The sequence below is a fragment of the Microtus pennsylvanicus genome, chromosome 11 (assembly GCF_037038515.1).
Source record: "Microtus pennsylvanicus isolate mMicPen1 chromosome 11, mMicPen1.hap1, whole genome shotgun sequence".
NCBI classification, from domain to species: domain Eukaryota; kingdom Metazoa; phylum Chordata; class Mammalia; order Rodentia; family Cricetidae; genus Microtus; species Microtus pennsylvanicus.
Window position 1 is genome coordinate 27,424,974 of NC_134589.1, and position 20,912 is coordinate 27,445,885.

The 20,912-nt window shown below is 54.0% G+C and overlaps 2 protein-coding genes across 2 annotated transcripts in view; one reads left to right on the plus strand and one right to left on the minus strand.

The window, feature by feature from the left end:
• On the plus strand, positions 1–15,714 carry Xylt2 (xylosyltransferase 2). Its single transcript, XM_075991036.1, has 11 exons — positions 1–218; positions 7,131–7,623; positions 7,839–8,014; positions 8,228–8,430; positions 8,782–8,862; positions 9,037–9,253; positions 9,341–9,517; positions 9,740–10,002; positions 10,280–10,475; positions 11,044–11,377; positions 13,055–15,714. The coding sequence occupies exons 1-11, from the start codon at positions 84–86 to the stop codon at positions 13,375–13,377; spliced, it is 2,598 nt and encodes an 865-aa protein (XP_075847151.1). The 5' UTR covers positions 1–83; the 3' UTR covers positions 13,378–15,714.
• Positions 15,660–20,912, minus strand: part of Mrpl27 (mitochondrial ribosomal protein L27) — a 9,364-nt gene continuing 4,111 nt past the window's right edge. The window contains exon 4 of the mRNA XM_075991040.1: positions 15,660–19,120. Coding sequence (XP_075847155.1) covers positions 18,914–19,120 — 207 coding nt within the window. The 3' untranslated portion in view covers positions 15,660–18,913. The remainder of the gene's footprint in view (positions 19,121–20,912) is intronic.

Sequence of the window (20,912 nt, forward strand, 5' to 3'; positions counted from 1 at the left end):
GGGGGCTTTCGGCCCCGCGCCCATGCGCACGCCCGCGGCCGGTTTGCAGGGCCGGACGCGCGCCCCGCGTCCCGGGCAGGAAGATGGTGGCGAGCGCGCGGGTGCAGAAGCTGGTGCGGCGCTACAAGCTGGCGATCGCCACGGCACTGGCCATCCTGCTACTGCAGGGCCTGGTGGTGTGGAGCTTCAGCGGCCTGGAGGAGGACGAGCCGGGAGAGGTGCTCCGACGGCCGTGCGGGCGGGCAGGCCGGGCGCGGGGGCGCGCGGGGTCCTGGCGGGGCTGCGGGCGGCCCCGGCCAGGCAAGTGGGACACGGGCCGCGTGCGTACAGGGCGCAGACAGCCTTCTGGAGCCCGACCTCCGTCCCCCAACGTTCCCTTCCCAGGCCGGCCTGGCGGGCTGCGTGTGGGAGCGGTGCGTGACCCCGGAGGCCGGGGCAGCTGGAGGACTGGGGGCCGTGGAGGGAAGAGCGGGTCATGGTGGGGTGGTCTCCGTCCCGGAGAGCGATGAAGGTCAGGCACGGGGATCGGGGCTAGGAGGAGCGACTGGGCCCTAGCCTACTTGAAGGTGGGAAGCCTCAGGCCAAACTTTCTGAAGTTGGGAGGGGGCGGGGGGTGTACGCGCCGTGGGCTGAGGAGTCGGGGCCGAGGGACCCCGGGCATCTGTGTTCAGCTGCGCCTGAGAAGCAGCGTGTGGCGGTGAAGTGGAACTTAGGGGGTGGAATTATGGCCTGTGACAAAGTGTATACCCCGGAATAGAGTGCAGGAGTGACCCCCAAGGGGAGAAAAAAAAAAACTGAAGTGTCCTCAAGGCGTGGCTTTCTCAGCCAGGGAAGAACCCGGGTGAATCTTCAGGAGGGGATGGGAATGGAAGGTGAGCTGTTGAGTTAGCCTCAGGACTTCAAAGGAGGGAGCCAGCCATCTCTTGCTCTGGGGTAATGGGAACAGCAGCTGCAGATCAGAGCCCCAGCCCCTGATCCCAGCGTTGTTTTTACTTTTGACTGGTGTCTTTTTAGTTGCAGGCTCAGACACACCCTCCTGTAGTGTGGTTAGGAGGCGTCCGTTCTGGAAAAGTGGAGAGGGTTTGCCTAATCAAAGCCCTAAGCTGTGGCCAGAGGTCAGGGGTTCTTGTTCCTGTGTCTCCGGGGTTCTGGGAGAGAGGCTCTGTTGTCATATCCTTTGGGGTTTTACCTGGCAGGGTGAAGGCATAGAGCCTGAACACCTTCCCCTCCCGGTCAGTTCCAAAGACCTGGTGTGGAGACTGGGAGAAGAGCTGCCCTTCCAGTTTCGGGCTGGTGAGGGGACCAGGAACAGAGAGACTTGGGACCATGACCCTAATAGGAGCTGAGAACAGTCATGGGGAAGCTGGCTTGTGTAGGGAGTGAGCTTATTCTTTGGGCATAAAGACCAGTAGAAAGTTTCAGTCAGATGATGAAGTTTCTTTGGGCAACTGGGACACCTCAGATGGAGTGGGCCACAGAGGCAGGTGAGGAGCCTGGTATGTGTGAGCCAGGATGCTGGTGAGGACTGGGAGAAGAGCCGAAGAGCACATCAGGGAATCTGAGCCTTCTCAGAAGTGGGTGGCTCAGTGGCTGGTTGTCGGAGTCAGTGCATGAGCTGAGCCCCTGCTGCTGCTCAGCCCATAGCTGGGGATGGGAATTGAAGACAGGTGAGAGAATCGGGGTCTCTCCCACCCAACACACACTCTCTCTCTCTCTCTCTCTCTCTCTCTCTCTCTCTCTCTCTCTCTCTCACACACACACACACACACACACACACACCCCTGGCTAAAGCTAAGAAAGGAACCCTAGACTGGAATGGAGAAAGGTCCCCAATGGCCTAAAAATTGTGGAACCCTGGCAGCCACCTCACCAGACTGGGTTGTGAAAGAGCATAGTGTAGCATTTGAGGTAAGCCCGCAAGAGAGCCCGCTCTCTTCACGGCCTTGTCCTGGCTCTGCTGTCAGGCGGACCACTTCCAGCCACTTCTCCTTCTTTTGGGGGTAACATTGGCACCGATTTTGTTGGGTGATGAAAACCAGGAAGTCAAGCTGTCCCTGTGACGGCTTGGGGGAATTCTCAGCACCTGCCAGGCTGTCGGGACATAACACATGGTCTCAGCATTGCACCCTGGGACGTACGTTCATTCATTCATTCATTCATTCAGCCTGTCAGCACACACTAAGTTCTCTCCTGTCGGGCACTGTGCTCCTACGGGGAATACAGAAATAAAGAATAGATGAAGTCCTGGCCTGCAGGGCAGACGGTCTACAGGGAGAGGCAGACGGAGCAGGGAAGCTAGAATAACGAGGGGCTGGGTCAGCTTGGGAGGCTGGGAACGGCTTCCTCCAGGAAGAGGTGGGCAGGACAGTTTGAGCAGAGGGGTCTCGGGAGAGTGGGCTAAGCTGGGGATCCTTGGGGAATGAATGAGTAGAGGGTGGGGCACTTTCCCCAAAGATGGTTCCATCCTGTATGGCCGAAGAGACCACAGAAAGGGACTTGAGTGGGTTTTATTGTAAGTGCTGCGGAAAGCTGCACAGCGGGAGCCAATGAGCATTTAAGGAAAGCACTGTGCTGCCCGCGGAGGGGTGAGTGAGAGTGGATACCTGGGATGATCATGAGCCCCCAAAGAGCCATGTGATAGCATTCAAAGCTTTCACGGACATCCGTTCAGCACTTGTTTTAAATGCAGTCTGAGAAGTCCGGGGTGGGAGCATGTTGGGCCGGGGGGGGGGGGGGGGGATGAGCATTTCTGTGTGAGCTTTCTTCATGGCTTAGGGAGGATCCAAGGATTTTCAGAGTCAGAAGTGGCAGAGGACTTTATATGCCTCCTTGGCAGGGAGGCGGGGGTGTCTCTGAGGCCAGAATGCATCCAGCCAGGGGATCCCCCCCCCTGATCTATATACCATCCTGCTATTGACAGCAGTCTGTTAAGAGACATAGCTTGAGGCTGGGACCTGCCAGAAAGGGTTCAGGAGTCAGGGCTGGCTATCCACCAGGGCCTTTCTGTTTGCTTATTGCTGCCTTCTGGTCCCTAGCCTCCTCTGGGATTGTCCTTCTCAGGGTCAGCCAGCTCCCTGCTGCAGTGCGGGGCACCAACCTGCCTATTTCCTTTCACATCCTGTCTCCCACCACAGCCAGCCTGGCTCTGTGCCCTTTTGCCCTACCCTCTTCACCAGCCTCCTGATGCACTGATACAGGCTTTGACCCCTAGAACCCTCTTTGCTATCACTACCCACCTAATCTTGGGAATGTCTTCCTGTGCTTGCTGTGTGGCTGGGTCAGACGCCACTACTCTGTAGGTTGGCCAGCCCAGGGTGCCCTCCTCAACGTGAACATGGAACAGGGTCTCCTGACTACTCTGTCTCAGACATTGAGACATAAGTGCAGTCAGATGTACAACTACTGGGCACCTCTGAAGACATCGCTGAGCCATCTGGGTGCTGAACAGGGGGCCTGGGTACTGTGGAGAACCTGAAGGCAGCTCCCAGGCTCCTCCTTGTTCCTATGAAAAAGGGCAGGGGAAGCTCACACTGTACTCCACCCTCAGTCCACCATGTGTGACAGCCTAAGCCTTGGCCTCACGTTGACTATTGCTGTCTCAGTGCCCAGTAATAATGAAAAAGACAGCAACCTTTGTGAATGCAGACCTTTACAGGCATTCATCTGAGCATGACTTAACTGAGTGTTTATGATTGTGACACACTCCTCTGGACTCCAAATATGCCACTGGAGAAACAAGCTGAACACCCCTTGGCAGCGTTTATAGCCATGTGAGCGACAGACAGAAGGGCACGAAATATATATAAGTTCACGTTAGGATGGTGGAAGAGATCAGCGTGTTTCTTAGGAAAATGTATTACTGTTGCGTTCTGTGTGTATATGTGGATGGGTGGGTGGGTGAACTTGTGCCTTGGCACCCACATGGAGCTCAAAGGACAGTCTGTGGGAGTCATTTCTCTCCTTCCGCCACGTGAGTCCCAGAGATCCATCTCAGGTTGTCAGACTTGTTAGCAGGGGCCTTTATCTGCCAAGCCGTTTTGTTGGTTCACGATCCACGATCATCAGATTTCTGTGGGGACAGTAAAATGGGACGAGGGAGGCTAGAGCTTTCAGTCCAGGCAGGCCTTGTTGAGAAACACAGTCTGAGCAGCGGCTTGAGGAGGCAAGGGTTTGAGCTGTGGGGCGTCCATGGAGAGCACCTAGACGGAAGGCATAGCCAATACAGAACTTGAGCCAGTAATGGTGGTTGGGGTGGAGGGACGCTACCTGGGTCCAGGAGGGGGGTGGGAATGAGGCAGAGAGTTCCGTAGACATGCGGGGAAGGATGGTGGGAAGGCTAGCTATTGTAGAGCCTGAGAGGAGAGGCCACTGGCCAGGTCTCATCATGGGGATGTAAGTTCTAAAGGGAGGGGCTGGAGAGATGGCTCAGCAGTTAAGAGCACTGGCTGCTCTTCCAGAGGACCACAGTTCAATTCCCAATACCCACATGGCAGCTCACAACTGTATTTCCAGTCTCAGGGGAATCCAGCGCCCTCTTCTGGCCTCCATTGTGCACTGCACACTTGTGGTGCACAGACATACATGCAGGCAAAACACATGAAAATAACAAATAAATATTAAAAAGTTCTAGCCAGCACCTCCCCATTCTTTGGCCAGAAGGAGTGGCGAGTATGCGGACAAACGGCTGTGCAGATGAAGGCCAAGTGTGCCCGTGAGAAAGCATGTGCTTGGAGCCCCCTGCTGTGATGCCAAAGTGTGCCCCAGAGTGACTCTCCCATTCTTCCAGACCCTTCTCTGAGGCAAGAAAGCTGCCAGGTGATGCCTGAGCACAAAGTCAAGGAGCTAAATTAAGACTACCCTTCTGTGAAGTCCTGAGCTCATCATTGTCAGGTTTCTGAAGTGTGTGGCCAGCTCTCTCTGCGGCGGCATCTGAGGGGGCAGGCCGGAAGACCAGACACCAAACATGCGTCCCAAAGTGAATGAAGACTCCACCCGTGGACTGGTCCTGTGATTTGGAGTCCACTCTTTACTAGCTTCCGGTTCCTCTGGCTTTTCTTTCTCTTTCCCCTTCCATTCTGACACTGATAGTTTGTCATATAAATGCCTCTGGTTGTGTTTTTCTTTTCTAGGAAAAAAATTAAATGACAAAACAAAAACCAGAAACTACAACAACAACAACAACAAAAGTTCTAGCCAGGAGGTAGTGGCGCACACACGCCTTTATCCCAGCGCTTGGGAGGCAGGTGGATCTCAGTGAGTTTGAGACCAGCCTGGTCTACCAAGCAAGTTCCAGGACTGTTACACAGAGAACCCCTGTCTTGAAAAGCCAAAACGAAAGAAAAAGAAAAGTTCTAAAAGAAATTCTGGTGGCTGTGATAAGGAGAGACAGGAAGGGACAGGTGCATGCGCCAGGGTGTTAGGAGATCAGAGTGAGGACAGTGGGGAGATAATGATGTGGAGTATAGGGAGAGAAGAATCAAATTTGAGGTCGGGGCTGGGGGCTGTAGCTTAGTGGTAGAGCATTTGCTTAGCATCATGTGGTTCTTTCCCTCTTCCTCGGTGCCACCTGTCTGTCTCTTCCAAAGAAAACATCGGGCTCCTGGCACATTCGATTTGAGCCACAAAAGGTTGTCATTTGCTGAGATGTAAAAACAGAGAGTAGTGGGGAGGGAAGAATAGTAGGCATTTGGACTCTGAGGGAGATGGCAAGAAGGCTGCTCATTCCATGCCTGAAGGTTCAAGGGAGCATTCCAGTCCAAAGAGGTAAACCTGGGATACGGATGCTGTAAGGATGGTGTGTAGAGGGTGAGAGGCTGAATGAGCTCACTAGGAAGCAAAGGCTGGAGTCTAAGGACAGGCCCCAGGGTCCGCCCTGGGAGCCAGGAGACTGATGAGTGGCCGGGGTGGGAAGGATCCAGGTGCCTCTGCTTGAGCGAGGCATGTGTCTGTAGGGCTCAGCGTGAACAAGAGCACAGAGTGCTAGAGCAGAGGCAGGGGGCTGGCAGGATGGCGAGAGGAAAGGGACAGGCAAGAGCGATGTCCTCTCTGGCTGCCGTTCCACAGCTGATGTCTCATTTGATCCCCACTTTCCCAGCTGAGGGTCTTGGTGGTGAGGTAACAGCAGGCCAGAGCACTCACGGGACTCCCCTTGCCCCTGTCCCTTCCCACTCACAGGCATTAGCCAAATGTCCTTCATGTGCCAGCTATTCTACCAGCCCCTGGGGAGATGGTCTGACGTGGCTTCTCAGTTTACAGTCTGCTAGGGGAACATCACTGGTCTCCGAGCTCAGTGTACCCCTGCTCTGGGGCAGATGAGGTGGCTGTCCACCTGAGAAATCCTGTCACAAATACAGAGGTTGACCGCCTCCAGCTGTGGGCCTTCAGCTAGCTGGACCTCAGGTTTCCAGCCAGGGATAGATTGCCTTGCTGGCCACAGGCAGTCCTGACGCAGGAGAGCCCATGGAGCTGACCACAGGGCTGCGTTTGGGGGCTATGGAGCTTCCTGCCCCTCTTTGGGCTTGCCTGACTGACTTGCTTTGTGCCACCTCCTACTTGGGTCCCCCTGTTATTCACAGGGTACCTTCAGCAAAGCCCCTTGCCTCAGCTTCCTGGAGATCTATCCAATAGTAGAGTCTCAGGCTTCATGACTGCTCCCTCCTCCCTCCTGAGCTACTCCCCTGTTGCAGCCTCAGTCATCCCACATGAAGAGTGTTGGATGCAAGTGGCGGTGAGGCTGTCTTCCCAGACAGCCCCCGTTAGGAGGCATGGATTTCAGTGGGGGCACTCCTGGGTCCCCTGCAGGGTTTCTTGGAGAAGGCATGGACATGTATTTAAAATATGCTGAAAGAGAAAGTGGCGTGAGCCCAGAGCGGGTGAAGGAAGTACCGTGCTATGCGATGTGTAATCTGGAAGCCATGTGAGGGGTGATGGCTGAGGTGGGAGGAGCATGGAAGCCACCTCAGCCAGCTGCCTCTGAGGTGTCGCTGTTTGTACAGTTATTGAGTGAGCAGGACTCTTCTAGGTATATGATGGCGAAGAGCTTCTACAATTCAAAGTGACCTTGGCCAAGATTGAACTTGCGGCCCGGGGAAAAGGTGAATGACTAACTATGATCTGCATGTCTTTTACAGAAAGGACGGCAGAGGAAGCCACGGCCACTAGACCCTGGCGAGGGCTCTAAGGACACAGACAGCTCTGCAGGGCGCAGGAGCAGTGCTGGTAAAAGGCATGGGCGCTGGCGGGGCCGTGCTGAGAGCCCAGGCGTGCCTGTAGCCAAGGTGGTACGAGCAGTAACCAGCCGCCAAAGAGCTAGCCGCCGGGTCCCTCCTGCCCCACCTCCAGAGGCGCCAGGCCGCCAGAACCTGAGTGGAGCAGCAGCTGGGGAGGCACTGATGGGAGCTGCTGGCTTCCCACCACATGGAGACACAGGGAGCGTGGAGGGGGCCCCCCAACCCACCGACAACAGCTTCACTCCTAAGTGTGAGATTGTGGGCAAGGATGCACTGTCAGCACTGGCCCGGGCCAGCACCAAGCAATGCCAACAGGAGATCGCCAACGTAGTGTGCCTACACCAAGCTGGGAGCCTCATGCCCAAGGCTGTGCCCCGGCACTGCCAGCTGCCTGGTGAGTGACTAGGGTACTCTGGTCCTTTCCAGGAACTGACGGGAGGTGATATGGCCCAGGTCTTCTTGCTTATTTCCCAGATGGCCCTTCCTGTCTAAAGTCAGTTGGCAGAGGGGGACCTGGGACCAGGTCTCCAGGTCTAGGCTTCTCCTACTGGGAGGCAGGCAGGTAGCCTTTCCCCCCATCTCACCAATGTCCCTGTCTGCTCCACTCAGGCAAGATGAGCCCTGGCATCCAGTGGGAAGAGACTCGGGCCCAGCAGCCTGTTGGTGGCCCTCCAGTCCGCATCGCCTACATGCTGGTGGTTCATGGCCGTGCCATCCGCCAGCTCAAGCGTCTTCTCAAGGCTGTCTACCATGAGCAGCACTTCTTTTATATCCACGTGGATAAGGTACTGTGGGCCGGGGAGACCCAGAGGATCTGGGTGAGCGGAGCATAGACTCTGGAGGTTGTAGACAGGTCGTCTAGAGAAAGGTTGGCTCAGATAACTACAGTTGAGGTCCAGACTGGTCGAGGATAAGATGGCTGTTCTCAGATGTTGGGTGGGGGCTCCAGCCCTGGTGCCCAGCTCCATCTCCTGACCATCCATCCCTTTCTTCCTCAGCGGTCCAACTACCTGTACCGGGAGGTGGTGGAGCTGGCCCAGCACTATGATAACGTGCGGGTGACTCCTTGGCGCATGGTCACCATCTGGGGCGGGGCCAGCCTTCTGAGGATGTACCTGCGGAGCATGAAGGACCTGCTGGAAATCCCTGGCTGGGCCTGGGACTTCTTCATCAACCTGAGTGCCACTGACTATCCAACCAGGTGAGAGGATGGGTGGGTGTGGAGTCCCATTGGTGGCATCAGGGCCGTGGGTTCCCCAGGCGAGAACTGGGGTGTGAGGCTAGTGAGAGGTGTCCTGATGATCAGGGATTAATAAGAAATGGAGAGGAAGAGCCAGAGGCTTGGACCCGGAGCGCCGGGTCAGATAGCAAAGGTGGAGGAGGGATGGCGTCTTCTCTGGGTTACTCAGGTATCAACTCCTCAGACAAGGGGCAGGCACGTGATGTAGCTCCTGTGAGAAAGGAAGGAAAGAGGTAAAGGTCATTCGGGCTAGAGGCATCTGTTCGGGGACAGGGACTGAGCCCTGGCTACACAAATTCCTTCCCTCACCAGGACAAACGAGGAGCTGGTGGCATTTTTATCCAAGAACCGGGACAAGAATTTCCTCAAGTCACATGGGCGAGACAATTCCAGGTGAGACAGGTGGTGGGGAAGGGGGCCCTGATGTCTTGCACAGTGCCTCCCACCCAAGGGCACCTGATGGCCCCAGCCCTGGGTTGTAAAGTCCCTAACCCAGTCATAGGTGAAGGCATGCTGGCTGCCAGGTAGAAGGAAGGCTCAGGCTCCTTTCTGTGGGACCTCCCTCAGGTTCATCAAGAAGCAAGGCCTGGACCGGCTTTTCCACGAGTGTGATTCCCACATGTGGCGCCTGGGTGAACGGCAGATCCCAGCGGGCATCGTGGTGGATGGCGGCTCTGACTGGTTCGTGCTGACACGCAGCTTTGTGGAATATGTGGTGTATACAGACGATCCCCTCGTGGCCCAGCTTCGCCAGTTCTATACCTACACGTTGCTTCCCGCCGAGGTGGGTGACCTAGTAGGCGCCAAAGCCAGGGAGGGCACTGGTTGAATGGCCCGTGGTTCACCCGTCCCCCTCTCCTGCCACCTGCAGTCCTTCTTCCACACAGTGCTGGAGAATAGCCCGGCCTGTGAGAGCCTTGTGGACAACAACTTGCGTGTCACCAACTGGAACCGTAAGCTGGGCTGCAAATGCCAGTACAAGCACATTGTGGACTGGTGTGGCTGCTCTCCCAACGACTTCAAGCCACAGGACTTCCTGAGGCTTCAGGTACCTGAGAAGCCTGTGACCCAGCTTTTTCCCCCACAAGCGTTCTGGGTCAGAAGGGCAGGGTGGGTTTCCACCTGGGGCAGCTAGCTCCTTGGAGCTGGGCTGCAGCAGCATGTGGAAAAGTCAGGGACAGAACTAGAAAGTTCTGAGGGAGCAGCCCCTGCTCCCTGCTGTGTTCTGGGGCCCGCAGAACCCTTCATCTTTTTGTCTCTTCCTCCCCAGCAAGTCTCCAGACCCACCTTCTTTGCCCGGAAGTTTGAGTCAACTGTGAATCAGGAAGTCCTGGAAATTTTGGACTTCCACCTGTATGGCAGCTACCCACCCAGCACCCCAGCCCTCAAGGCCTACTGGGAGAACACCTATGATGTGGCTGATGGCCCTGGTGGACTCAGCGATGTTTTACTCACCGCTTACACAGCCTTTGCCCGTCTCAGCCTGCGTCATGCTGCTACTGCTGTACCCCCACAGGCCACTGCACTCTGCAGGTAAGAGCCCCCACCCCTTCTGACATATAGCAGGCCCTTAGAGTATGGTACCTTAAGGGAGGACACAAATCAGAGACAGCTCCTGTTTAGAGTAAGCCCCGGCAGGGAAATTTTTTTTTTTAAACCTGAGTAAAAAAGAGCTAGGACCATATGGGGTGTGAGATTTGGAACCAAAGAAAGTCCTGGGGCCAGGGCTCCCCAGTGTCCCTCCCTGGGACTCAGGGTGGTGTCAGGTGTGCTGATGGCATCTCCTTTCTCCCTGCTGAAACCTTCCTAGGTTTGAGCCCAGGGGGTTGCCGTCCAGCGTGCACCTGTATTTCTATGACGACCATTTCCAGGGCTACCTGGTGACGCAGGCGGTGCAGCCCTCAGCCCAGGGGCCAGCAGAGACGCTTGAGATGTGGCTGATGCCCCAGGGGTCGCTGAAACTGTTGGGGCGCAATGACCAGGCCAGCCGGCTCCAGAGTCTGGAGGTGGGACAGGTCCTCCCCCTTGCTTTCTCCTGACCCCCAGCAAGACGCAGGGAGTGGGAAGAGAGGGACAGACACCAAGGGAGGGGTAAGGACTCCATCAGACCTTTATGGGCTGGGCTCTCTGGGCTCTGCTTTCCCGATCACGGCAACCTTGGGGATGCCGGCACAGATAGACCCATGCCACCCTCGCAGGCATACACTAAGGGGTCCTCTCAGATGACACAGGGACTAGGGATGGAACTGTTGGTTCTCATCGCCTAAAGTGCAAGGATTCCTGGGGCTTGGACAGTCCAGATGAGCTTCGGGTGTCCTTTCCTACAGGTTCTGGCTTTGTGGGGGGTGGTCTGTCTTTATGGGCCCCACCATTGCAGAAGGGTTCAGGTGGCAGCCTGGAATAAACCTCGGAGCTGGGGAGAGGTTTCAGTTGTAGACTCGCCCCTTCAGTTTGAAGATAGGGAACCTGAAAGCGGTAGTGACTCACCTGGGGTTACACCAGAAGAGGCGGCATGAGAGCAGATAGAAGAAGAACTTCTCCTAGGCTTCTGCCCAGCTGCCTCCCTCCCTGCAGGTTGGCACTGAGTGGGACCCCAAAGAACGTCTCTTCCGGAATTTTGGGGGCCTGCTGGGACCCCTGGATGAACCTGTAGCTATGCAGCGCTGGGCCCGGGGCCCCAACCTCACAGCCACTGTGGTCTGGATTGACCCCACCTATGTCGTGGCCACGTCATATGACATCACGGTAGATGCGGACACTGAGGTCACACAGTACAAGCCCCCACTGAGCCGGCCGCTGCGGCCAGGAGCCTGGACTGTTCGCTTGCTTCAGTTCTGGGAGCCCCTGGGTGAGACCCGCTTCCTTGTGCTGCCGTTGACCTTCAACCGCAAACTACCTCTCAGGAAAGGTGAGGATGATGCCCAGATCCCAGGCAGACCAGGGTTTCCCAGGGTGCTGGTCCCGTGGCTGAGTGGTAGAGGGGGAAGGCAGGGCTGTGGTCTTCATCCCTGTATTGTGGTAGTGGGGGAAGGGAAGCCAGAGTCAGGCTGACTGCAGTTGGAAATGTGGCTATGCCCTTACAGCTGGGCCCTGGGCTTCGGGAATGACTCACTCAGCCTTTTCATTGGTCCAACTATGGGACACCCGTAGGTGACTGGGACAAGTCATTCAAGCCAGATTTAGTGCAAAAGGAAAATTATTAGAATAATGTGGGGCTTTCCTTCAGAGTGCCCTGAAAATGCTTCCGCTCTCACTGAGGACTAAGGGCATCTTGTCCCTCAGCCTGTCCGGTCTCTGATGCTCCTCCATACATAATGCTCTCCGTGCAGCCTTGAGACGCTCGGTCCCATGCAGCTTGGAATGACCAGATTCACACGGCCTCCTGGTGATTTGGCTGGGGCTAAAGGGACAGGCCATGGGCAGCTGGAAGCTGAGCACCCTCCTGCAGGGCTTACCTCTGGAGGTGCTGGAATGAATGCTGGCTGAGAGTGGTGATGAGTGACGTCCCCATGGGTAGCTGTTTCCTTTCCCCACTGCACCCGATCCCAAGAAGGCGAGGAAGAGCAGGAGTAACCCAGAGATATAAGGACGAGGGCCTGGGACAGATACAGGGCAGGCAAGTCACTTCCCCATTGGGGAAGGAGACAGCAGGCTGAGCAGTCAGCTCTGCAGGTAGGCCTGGGACTAAACCTCAGAGGACAAAGGTCGAGCATGTTCTAAGCCGAGGTATGAACTTGGCTCGTGTCTGCACGGGAGGATAGAGTAGAGGTGAAGAAGGTGCAGAGGGGGGTGGGAAGGAAAGCCAAGTCAAGCCAGCCCTGTGTAGAGAACAGGCTACCAAGGGGTCTGGGAGCTACTACAGAGGGGAGTGGGAAGGAAAGCCAAGTCAAGCCAGCCCCGTGTAGAGAACAGGCTACCAAGGGGTCTGAGAGCTACTATGGTCAAGAAGTGCCTTGTTCAACGTGAGTCTAAAGTTGGAGGGTCAGGGATTTAGCTCAGTAAGACCAGGGTTCTGACCTCACCTTTAAAAAAAATCCTAAAGTTAGTAATTTAGGAATGCTTACTTTTTAATTTTGCTTATTTATTTACTGAGACACTGTGTTAAAATGGATTCCAGGCTGCCTGGAACTCACTGAATAGCCCATTCTGGCTTCAAACTCTTGCAATCTTCCTGCCTCAGTCTCCTATTTGTTAGAGCTATAAGTGTGAGTGACCAGGCTCAGTACCACTTGGGTTTTATACAACCGATGACTTGCTTGTTGGTTTTTTTAGACAAGGTTTCACTCTATAACAGCCCTGGCTGTCCTGGAACTCGCTCTGTAGGTAATGCTGGCCTTGAACTCAGAGATCCACCTGCCTCTGCCTCCGGAGTGCTGAGGATAAAGGTGTGCGCCACCACCCCCTGGCCACAACTGATGATTTTATTATAGGCATAGAAAGTTCCTTAGCTCGGCCCCAGTCCACTCTGTAAGACGAGACCCCCATGGTAAGGTTAGGATGGGAACTTGTGTGTCCAGCCCCGACTCCTATGGACTGGCCTCTGTGGACTGAAGGGCATGCCTAACTGCTTGTTCTGTACCCGCAGATGATGCCAGCTGGCTGCACGCGGGACCACCCCACAATGAATACATGGAGCAGAGTTTCCAGGGCCTAAGTGGCATCCTGAACCTGCCTCAGCCAGAGACCATGGAGGAGGCTGCCAAGAGGCACACAGAGCTTACGGGTCCTGCACTTGAGGCCTGGACAGATGGGGAGCTGAGTAGTTTCTGGTCTGTGGCAGGATTATGTGCCATAGGCCCCTCTGCTTGTCCCTCCCTGGAGCTCTGCAGACTGACGAGCTGGAGCTCTCTGTCTCCTGACCCTAAATCAGAGCTGGGGCCTGTCAAAGCTGATGGGCGACTCAGGTAGCAGGGCCCCAGCCAGCACAACCCGGAGGAGCCGGGGAATTGCACCTTATCGACAACGGAGGGACCTCTCTCCCACAGACCAGAACCAGAGGCCCAGGCAGTGTGCCCGTGTGAGCCATCAGGAACCTGCACCGAGGGCGGGGCTGGTGGGTGTAGTGCTCACTACTGCTAATGGCCCTGCAAGAGGTCAGAGGTCCACCGGAACCATGAGGGGGGACACTTCCTCTGCCCCTCTCTAGTTTGTACTTTTTTTAAATTTAAAATGAGTGACAGGGGGAGGAAGATGTGCAATAGGGCTCAGAGCAGGCCCAGGAAGTGGGCTGTGGCCATGGGGAGCACACCGAGCCCATCTGCTCCTGCTCTGGAGAGGTTTTGTCTGCCTCGCCCTCCAGAGCCTCCATCCCCAGCCTGGGCCGATGGGTTCCCAGCTGAGGATCTTGAGAGGCACAGGTGTCCCATCAGGCTCTGAGGCCAGAACGGGTGATTTGGGGGCTACTGTGGAGCTGGGCTTTAGTGGGACAGCTGCTCGCTCGTCTGGTAGCCAGGAGACCCTAGGGTAGGGGTGAGGCTGGCTCTCAGGCTTTCCAGCACACCCTGCCCTATAAATACAGGGCGTCAGAGCCTGCTGAGATCCGTGCAGTTTCCCACATGCATCCTGAAAGAGGGAGCCCCACTGGCAGTGCGGGAAGACTGTCAGGGCACTCAGAACTGGGAGTCGTGTTGTGCCTGAAGCTCAGTGTGAAGTCTGAAATATGCAACAGAGGAAATATATCTCTATCTCTCCACGCTGAATGTCCTTGTTTGCTTTCTGCTGCTATGCTAAAGACCATGGCTAAAAGCATGGGGAGGGCGGGGTTTATTTCATCTTACAGCTTACAGTCCATCATAAAGAGAAGCCAGGGCAGAAGCTTGGAGGCAGGTACTAACCACAGACCATGAAGAATGCTGCTCATTGGCTTGCCCCCCAGTCTCTTGGTCAGCGCCTTTCTTACACCTCCCAGGGCTGGTGCTACCCACAGTGGCGGGACTCCTGACACCCATTAACAGAGGCATTTTCTCAGTTGAGGTACCTCCTTCCCAGGTGCTCCTAGCATGTATCAAGTTGACAAACTAGCCAGCACACTGAGGCTCCACATTTTTTCCTGCGTACGAGGGAGCTGTGGCTGATCCCTGAGCTTTCTAGAAATCTTAGCTGGTTCTTTGGTAGCCTTGAAATAGTAAGAATCCCTATAGCACGAACAGTTGAAAAATCCACCCAGGCCGCGGATGGCTCTCCAGTGCAGTCTTCTTTCTGCAGGAAAATGGGCTCTGGGAGGCTTAGATTCCTCATTGCTGCCCAGCAGGCCAGCATTAGTGGCATTTAGTTCTAAAATGCACCCTGCCCCGACACGCTACCCCACCACTGGCCAGACTGCAGTAAATGCTGGCTTAGGGGCCTTCAGCATCACTGAGGCCCATCCTCCAAAGCTTCATCTTTCTTGCCACCTATTCAAGTCCCACCTTTGTAGCCCGCTCAGTAATGGAGGTGGTTGTGTTTATGACCCACTGATTAGTTCTGTAGCTTGTCCCCTTATGGCCAGTGGCAGGGACTGAACCGCCACCCTAGGACCTGAGTGAATGCTAAGTTCTTCACTTGCCTTGCCTTTCTCAAGCTTTCTGCCTTCCCACCTGATTATTCTCCTGTCGTCAGTAGGGCTCAGTATCGGCCCTTCGTGCCTTTATAATGTGGGGGTTGGAATGAAGATGCTGGACCTTTAGAACTCACTTCTTCTGCTGGCATACCGGGCAAAGCTCGGCTTGGCTTAGCTTGGGGAGTAAGTGGCTGATTGCTGCCCAGGCTGCAGCGTTTTCCCAGTGCCAAGAGAGGGTACCAGGATGGGCTCTTTGCAGTTTTGGAGTCTGGCACTTCCCATCTTCAGGGAGCAAGTCAGGAAAGCAGAGCTGAGAAATGAGGAGCCCCAGGTTAACGCTGGTTGTGCAGCACTCTTCAGAGAGGGCAGGGAGGCCCCCAGAACCACTGTCACTGCGCTCTGCTGCTCTCACAGGGTGTGGCTGGCCAGCCAGGAGGTGCTAAGGACACACAGAGAATGGCGTTTTGGTTGAGAGATGGTTGCTATCTCTGACCTCCATTTAAATGAATATTTGACACTATTCTAGCTCTCCAGATGGTGAAGGTGTTGTTTTGTTTGTTTTATTACTTACTATTTTGGTTTTTCAAGACAGTTTTTCTGTGTAGCCCTGGCTGTCCTGGAACTCTGTAGACCAGGGCAGCCTCAATCTCAGATCTACCTGCTTCTGCCTCCTGAGTGCTGGGATTAAAGGTGCACACCACCACCACTGCCCGACATTTTGTTTTAATTTATCAGTAACAATTCTTAGGACAGGAACAAAAAGAATTACCAGCTGGATTCAGCAGATGAGGCACCGGCAGTAAATCAAGCTGTCAAGGTGGCTTGCCCACAGCCAGGCCCGGCTAACCAGCCTACAATACAACGGTCCTCAGAGCGTGTGTGTACGTGTGTGTTGGGGTGTGCACACATGCATAGGCCAAGGACAATGTCAGGTATCCCACTCTACTACTTTCTACCTCATCCTTTTGAGACAAGCTCTCTTACTGAACCTGGGGCTTGGAGTTTTTTCAGTGGGCCAGCCTGCAAGCCTTGGGGATCCTTCTGTCTCTAGCTCCCAGCACTGGGATTACCGGTGCACAAAGCTTTTGTGCATAGGTGCTGACCAGGAGCAACTGTTCCTTAGGAAAGGAGCCTTTGCGATCCCCTGAGCCTGTATCCCTCCAGCTCAGAGTAGCAGCAGAATTGTACTACATCCTGGTCAGGCCCCTCCCTCGCCATTGGTAAACAAACTGCAGACAACCCTGAGTGAAGACAAAGGTCTCTCTCTTCCTAGTTCCCTAAGGACCCAGCTCTGAAAAGCTAGAGCAGGTTTCTGTAGGCAGGCTGGGGCTACTCCAGCACTGCCAGGCCTCTCCCTAGGGACAGCGCACCATACAGCAGCTAGGTAGGAAGCAAAATAAATTTGAGCTGTGACCCTAGGCTCCGAACTTCCAACTCTGGGGGACCAGATCCAGGCTGGAGGGGTGAGAGCAGAAAACGCTGTTCAGACTGACCTTCCAAAGGCCATCGAGCTGACGGGGAGGGACAGAATGAGCTAGCCGGTGGCCAGAAAGCAGTGAACTCTCTTCCCCCTGTGCTTCCTAGGCACACCGGGGGCTTGGACTTAGCAGAAGCAACAGGAATGACCAGATGGATAACAGGATAAAGAAAGCATCAGGACGCTGCTCTTCTGCAGGACGGCCCTGTGTCCCAGCTTGCCTTGCGTCCTGAGGCTTAGCTCCTCCCAAGCCCTGCACCCGGGCCACCTACAGAGGTTTCCCCAGGGAAGCACAGATGATTCTTGTACTGCCTCCTCTGAGTCGGGGAGGAAGTATCTGCTAGCATCCTGCAGCCAGGGAAGGAGTCTGATGTGGCTAGAACACAGTGGAGGAAAAGATGTCAGAAGCTTGGAGAAGCGGGAACATGCCCTGGGCCTTGGGCTCATTGGTCAGACAGAGCAAGGGAAGCTGGGTAACTGGTGCATGACTCCCTTGCTCCCTGTGCTTTTTCTAGTCATAATGGTGTCCCCAGAGAGATATTCTGTATGAGGCTGCCCAGGGACCCATCAGTAAATCCTGCGGCAGTCAGTCTGTGTGTCCAACTGTTGACAAAATGGCCAGGGCAGATTTCACCAGCAGACTGCATGGTCCGTGGGGACCTGACTGTTTAGCCCTCTAAGCTTTGGGTGCCTGAAGAACTCAGCTTTCCCCCAAATTACTCTTACACAGTGTCTACTTAGCCTGGACAGTGTCCTGGCCCATTGGGCAGGACAAGATAAAGGCCACCAAACCCCCAGGGTACTTGAAAACCCCACTTTACCTCTGTGGACAGACTCCAGGCCAAGAAGGCAGGAAAGGGACGGGCAATGTGTAACACTGGAACAGCCATGTAAAAGGTGTGTCCAGGGGGAGACAGAGATGGCTAAAACCTCTGTCCTCGAGTTCTTCCAACTGCCACCAAGCTACGAGAGGCCTCAAGGCCATTGCCTGCACTCCTACCCCAACATGGCTTGCTTACCTCTCAGGAGGCAGCCACCACCATAGCCCTTTCCGTCTCTTCAGGGGCCCGAAAAGAACAGTTTTGGTTCTCTTGAGATAGGCCTAACTGGCCTCTCATGCATACTTCGCTAGCCCAGCTGACCTCAGTACCTGCAACTCTATACACAGGATGCCAAAATGAATCCCTACAGACTCCAGGCCACCTTTGCCAAGAATTTGGAGGACACAGGGAATCTATATCATTGTACCAGATAACAAGTTCAAAGCAGAACCCCCAAATAGGAAGGTGACTGTGTGCCCCATCTCTGGATAGCCTGTGTGCAGGTCATAGGTGTTCAGGAGCCACCTGACTTTACACGCCTTCCTCTGGGACTGCAGCCACTACCACCTGTCTCCAGCTGTCAAAGTGGCCTTCTTACCTGCTGTACTAGAGGCCAGACCTCTGAGGTTTGGGCTGAGCAGACAGTAGAGGCCTGCCTGGGCCTTCACTGAGTATCTCCAAACCAAACTCTTTGCCGCTGTTTCTAGTTTAAAATACATCAAGAACCAGAAGATATGTGGTTCACCGTGTTTGGTGGGCTAGAAGAAGCTGTGTGCCACCTACCCTGCCTCACCATTGAAAAGGCTCCTCATACTTCAGGGTGGGAGGGGCATGTCTGGGCCTACTGTCCGTCCCACAAGCTCCTGCTCTGAACTTGCAGAGGCAGCGTTTGTGAAGAGCTACAGTAGCCGTCTCTGGGCCTATAGCTGGCTCCCTTTACCGTAGCAGCAGGTGAACCACATGGCTAGTCATGGCTAGTTGCTTCCTCTACTCCCCAACCCCCAGGGCCAAGGAGGAAGCAGCAGTGACACTCTGGAATGGTGGTTCTCAACCTTCCCAATGCTTCAGTCCTTTAATACGGTTCCTTGTGTTGTGGTGACCCCCAATTATTATATTTTCGTTGCTACTTCATAGCTCTAACTTTGTTACTGTTATGGATCATAATGTAAATATATGCTGTGCAGGAGGGTCTCAAGGCAACCCCTGTGAAAGAGTTGTTCAATCCCCAAAGGGGTCAGGACCCCCAGGTTGAGAACTACTGCTCTCGAGAACTGCTCTAGAGTCCTCCTGACTCCTTCTAAGGGATGGTGCTAATGAAATTCCCTTAAACCAGCTCCCTTCCTCAGCTCCTTGCTGACAGGTCTCTTCTTTCTTTTCCATCAGTTGGTACAAACAAAATGGCTAGGAACTAGAGCAGTAAGCAGCCCCATCTGGACTTGTCCCCAGATGGCACTGATGCAGGGCTCCAGCGAGCTTTATTGATGCTCACATCAGCGCTACCAAAGGGTCTCCAGCAGTCACCATCCAAGGCCTCTTGTCTGGGGACCATGTCCTCAATCTGGCCCTGTGACCTGGCTCCAGTCCCCATCCAGTGGTCTCAAAGGGACTTCAAAGCATGGCTACCAGTTTGAAGGTCCCCTCAGGTTTGGCAGGAACCACGTGGACAAAAGTCTTGTAGAGCACAGCCCCCTTGGGCAGACTGGTGACCAGATTCACAGCTTCCAAGTTGTTGGGATTGGGCACGTAGACATCTTTGGTGTAGCGGACTATCCCCTCCTCCAGGGCATAGAGGCACTTGTTCCTTCCAAGTCCCACCTGCAACACACAGACCTGGTCAGCTGGAGGAAGACAGGCGGTCACCCCGAGGCTCAGGCCAGACTTCCCCTTCAGAGCGAAGTCTGGAGCAGAAGAGCAGGCTCTGAGAAGTCCCTCTCAGGCTTCTCTTTCCCACTGCTTGGCACTTCTTTGCCTCTGCTCCTTCACCAACTCCGTAAGAGAGGAGGGAACAGAAAACAGCCCCGACACTGGTAACAGCAGTAATGTCCACACCGCTTGTTAGAAGCCACAGTGGGGAGATCCCAAGCCAGGCCCACAAAGGCGCCACTAATCACTGGACCTGACAGCATGCTTTGTTTACACTTAGAAAGTTTAGATTCCATGGAGAATAGATATCAAGACTGCATGGGTACTAGATCTGCTAATACGATAATGACATCAGCTAATACACACCGAGCTTCCACGTAAATCCTTACAGTTAAGTCCCGCGGTTAAAAACGTTCACACCATTACAGCAAAACTCATTTCTTACCTAGTGCATTAGATATTTCCAACCCCTTTTCCAGATACTACAAAGTTAAGTGTTTTCATAAATAGCATATTTAATATAAATTTTTGCATTTTTAAAGATTTAATTATTAATAATGTTTACAGTATTCCTCCTGCACGTTTGCTTGCAGGCCAGAAGAGGGCACCAGAGCTCATTATCGATGGTTGTGAGCCAACATGTGCTTGCTGGGAATTGAACTCAAAACCTCTGGAAGGGCAGTCAGTGCTCTTAACCTCTAAGCCACCTTACCAGCCCCTTAATATAGATTTTTAAAAACTGCCTATACTTTCTTTCTTTTACAACTTGAAATTAGATGCATAGTAAAACCTGAGGGGCTGGAGAGATGACTCAACGGCTAGAAGCACTTGCTGTTCTTCCAGGGAACCTGAGTTGACTTCCCATGGGATCCAATACTCTTTTCTGGCCTCCTAGGACATCCACACATACAGACACATATATCTAGCTAGTTAGCTGGCTAGACAGCCAGAAAGACATATTTTTTAAGAAAAGCGAGAGAAAGGCATGGTGGTGCATGCCTGCAATGTTTGCCAGGACTTAGGAGGGGATCACTGCAATCTTAAGACCAGCTGGGCATCCATGGAAAGTTCCAGGCCTAGAGGTACATAGCAAGGAGACCTTGTCTCAGAAACAAACAACAGAACACATATGTGTGGCAAGTCTTGCGCACCAGCCTAGTACTGTTTGGTATCTCTCTCTGACTCAGAACATGAGTCCACAAGCCACGAGAGGTGGCACACAGCTGTAACCCCAATACTCAGGTGGCTGTGGCAGGAGAATGGAGAATTCAAGACCAGCTTGGACAATATAATGAAACCCTTTCTAACCAAACAAACAACAAAATAATAATAAAAACCAAACAACAATAATAATATGGTTCAAATCCTAGCTCTGCTAAATACCACGTGATCTTTGGCAAGTTACTTTCCTGTGTCTGCAAACTGTGGATAAACTCCCTACTATGTTCATAAGGTCATCTTAAGGATGGAATGAAAGGACCATGAAAAACTTGGAGCAGACTTAGCTCAAACACATCCACTTCTACTGTTATTATTCACATCCAATACCTTTCTTTGGGAGGGGGTTGAGAGTAGGGGTTGCTGATAGGGTCTCACTCCATAGTTCTGGCTGGCCTCGAACTCAGAGATCTGCCTGCTTTTGACTTGAGTCCTGGGTTGAAGGCATACACCAACATGCTGGACTTGATGTTTAAAATTTTTATTTTATGTATGTGAGTGTTTTGCTTACATGTATATCTGTGTA

What these genes read in the sequence shown, in the direction of transcription:
- Xylt2 (XM_075991036.1), top strand. Translation starts at nt 84, where the DNA reads ATGGTGGCGAGCGCGCGGGTGCAGAAGCTGGTGCGGCGCTACAAGCTG. An exon ending in CAGGCCACTGCACTCTGCAG is followed by an intron (nt 10,003 to 10,279) that starts GTAAGAGCCCCC and finishes AAACCTTCCTAG; the next exon opens with GTTTGAGCCCAGGGGGTTGC. An exon ending in CAAACTACCTCTCAGGAAAG is followed by an intron (nt 11,378 to 13,054) that starts GTGAGGATGATG and finishes CTGTACCCGCAG; the next exon opens with ATGATGCCAGCTGGCTGCAC.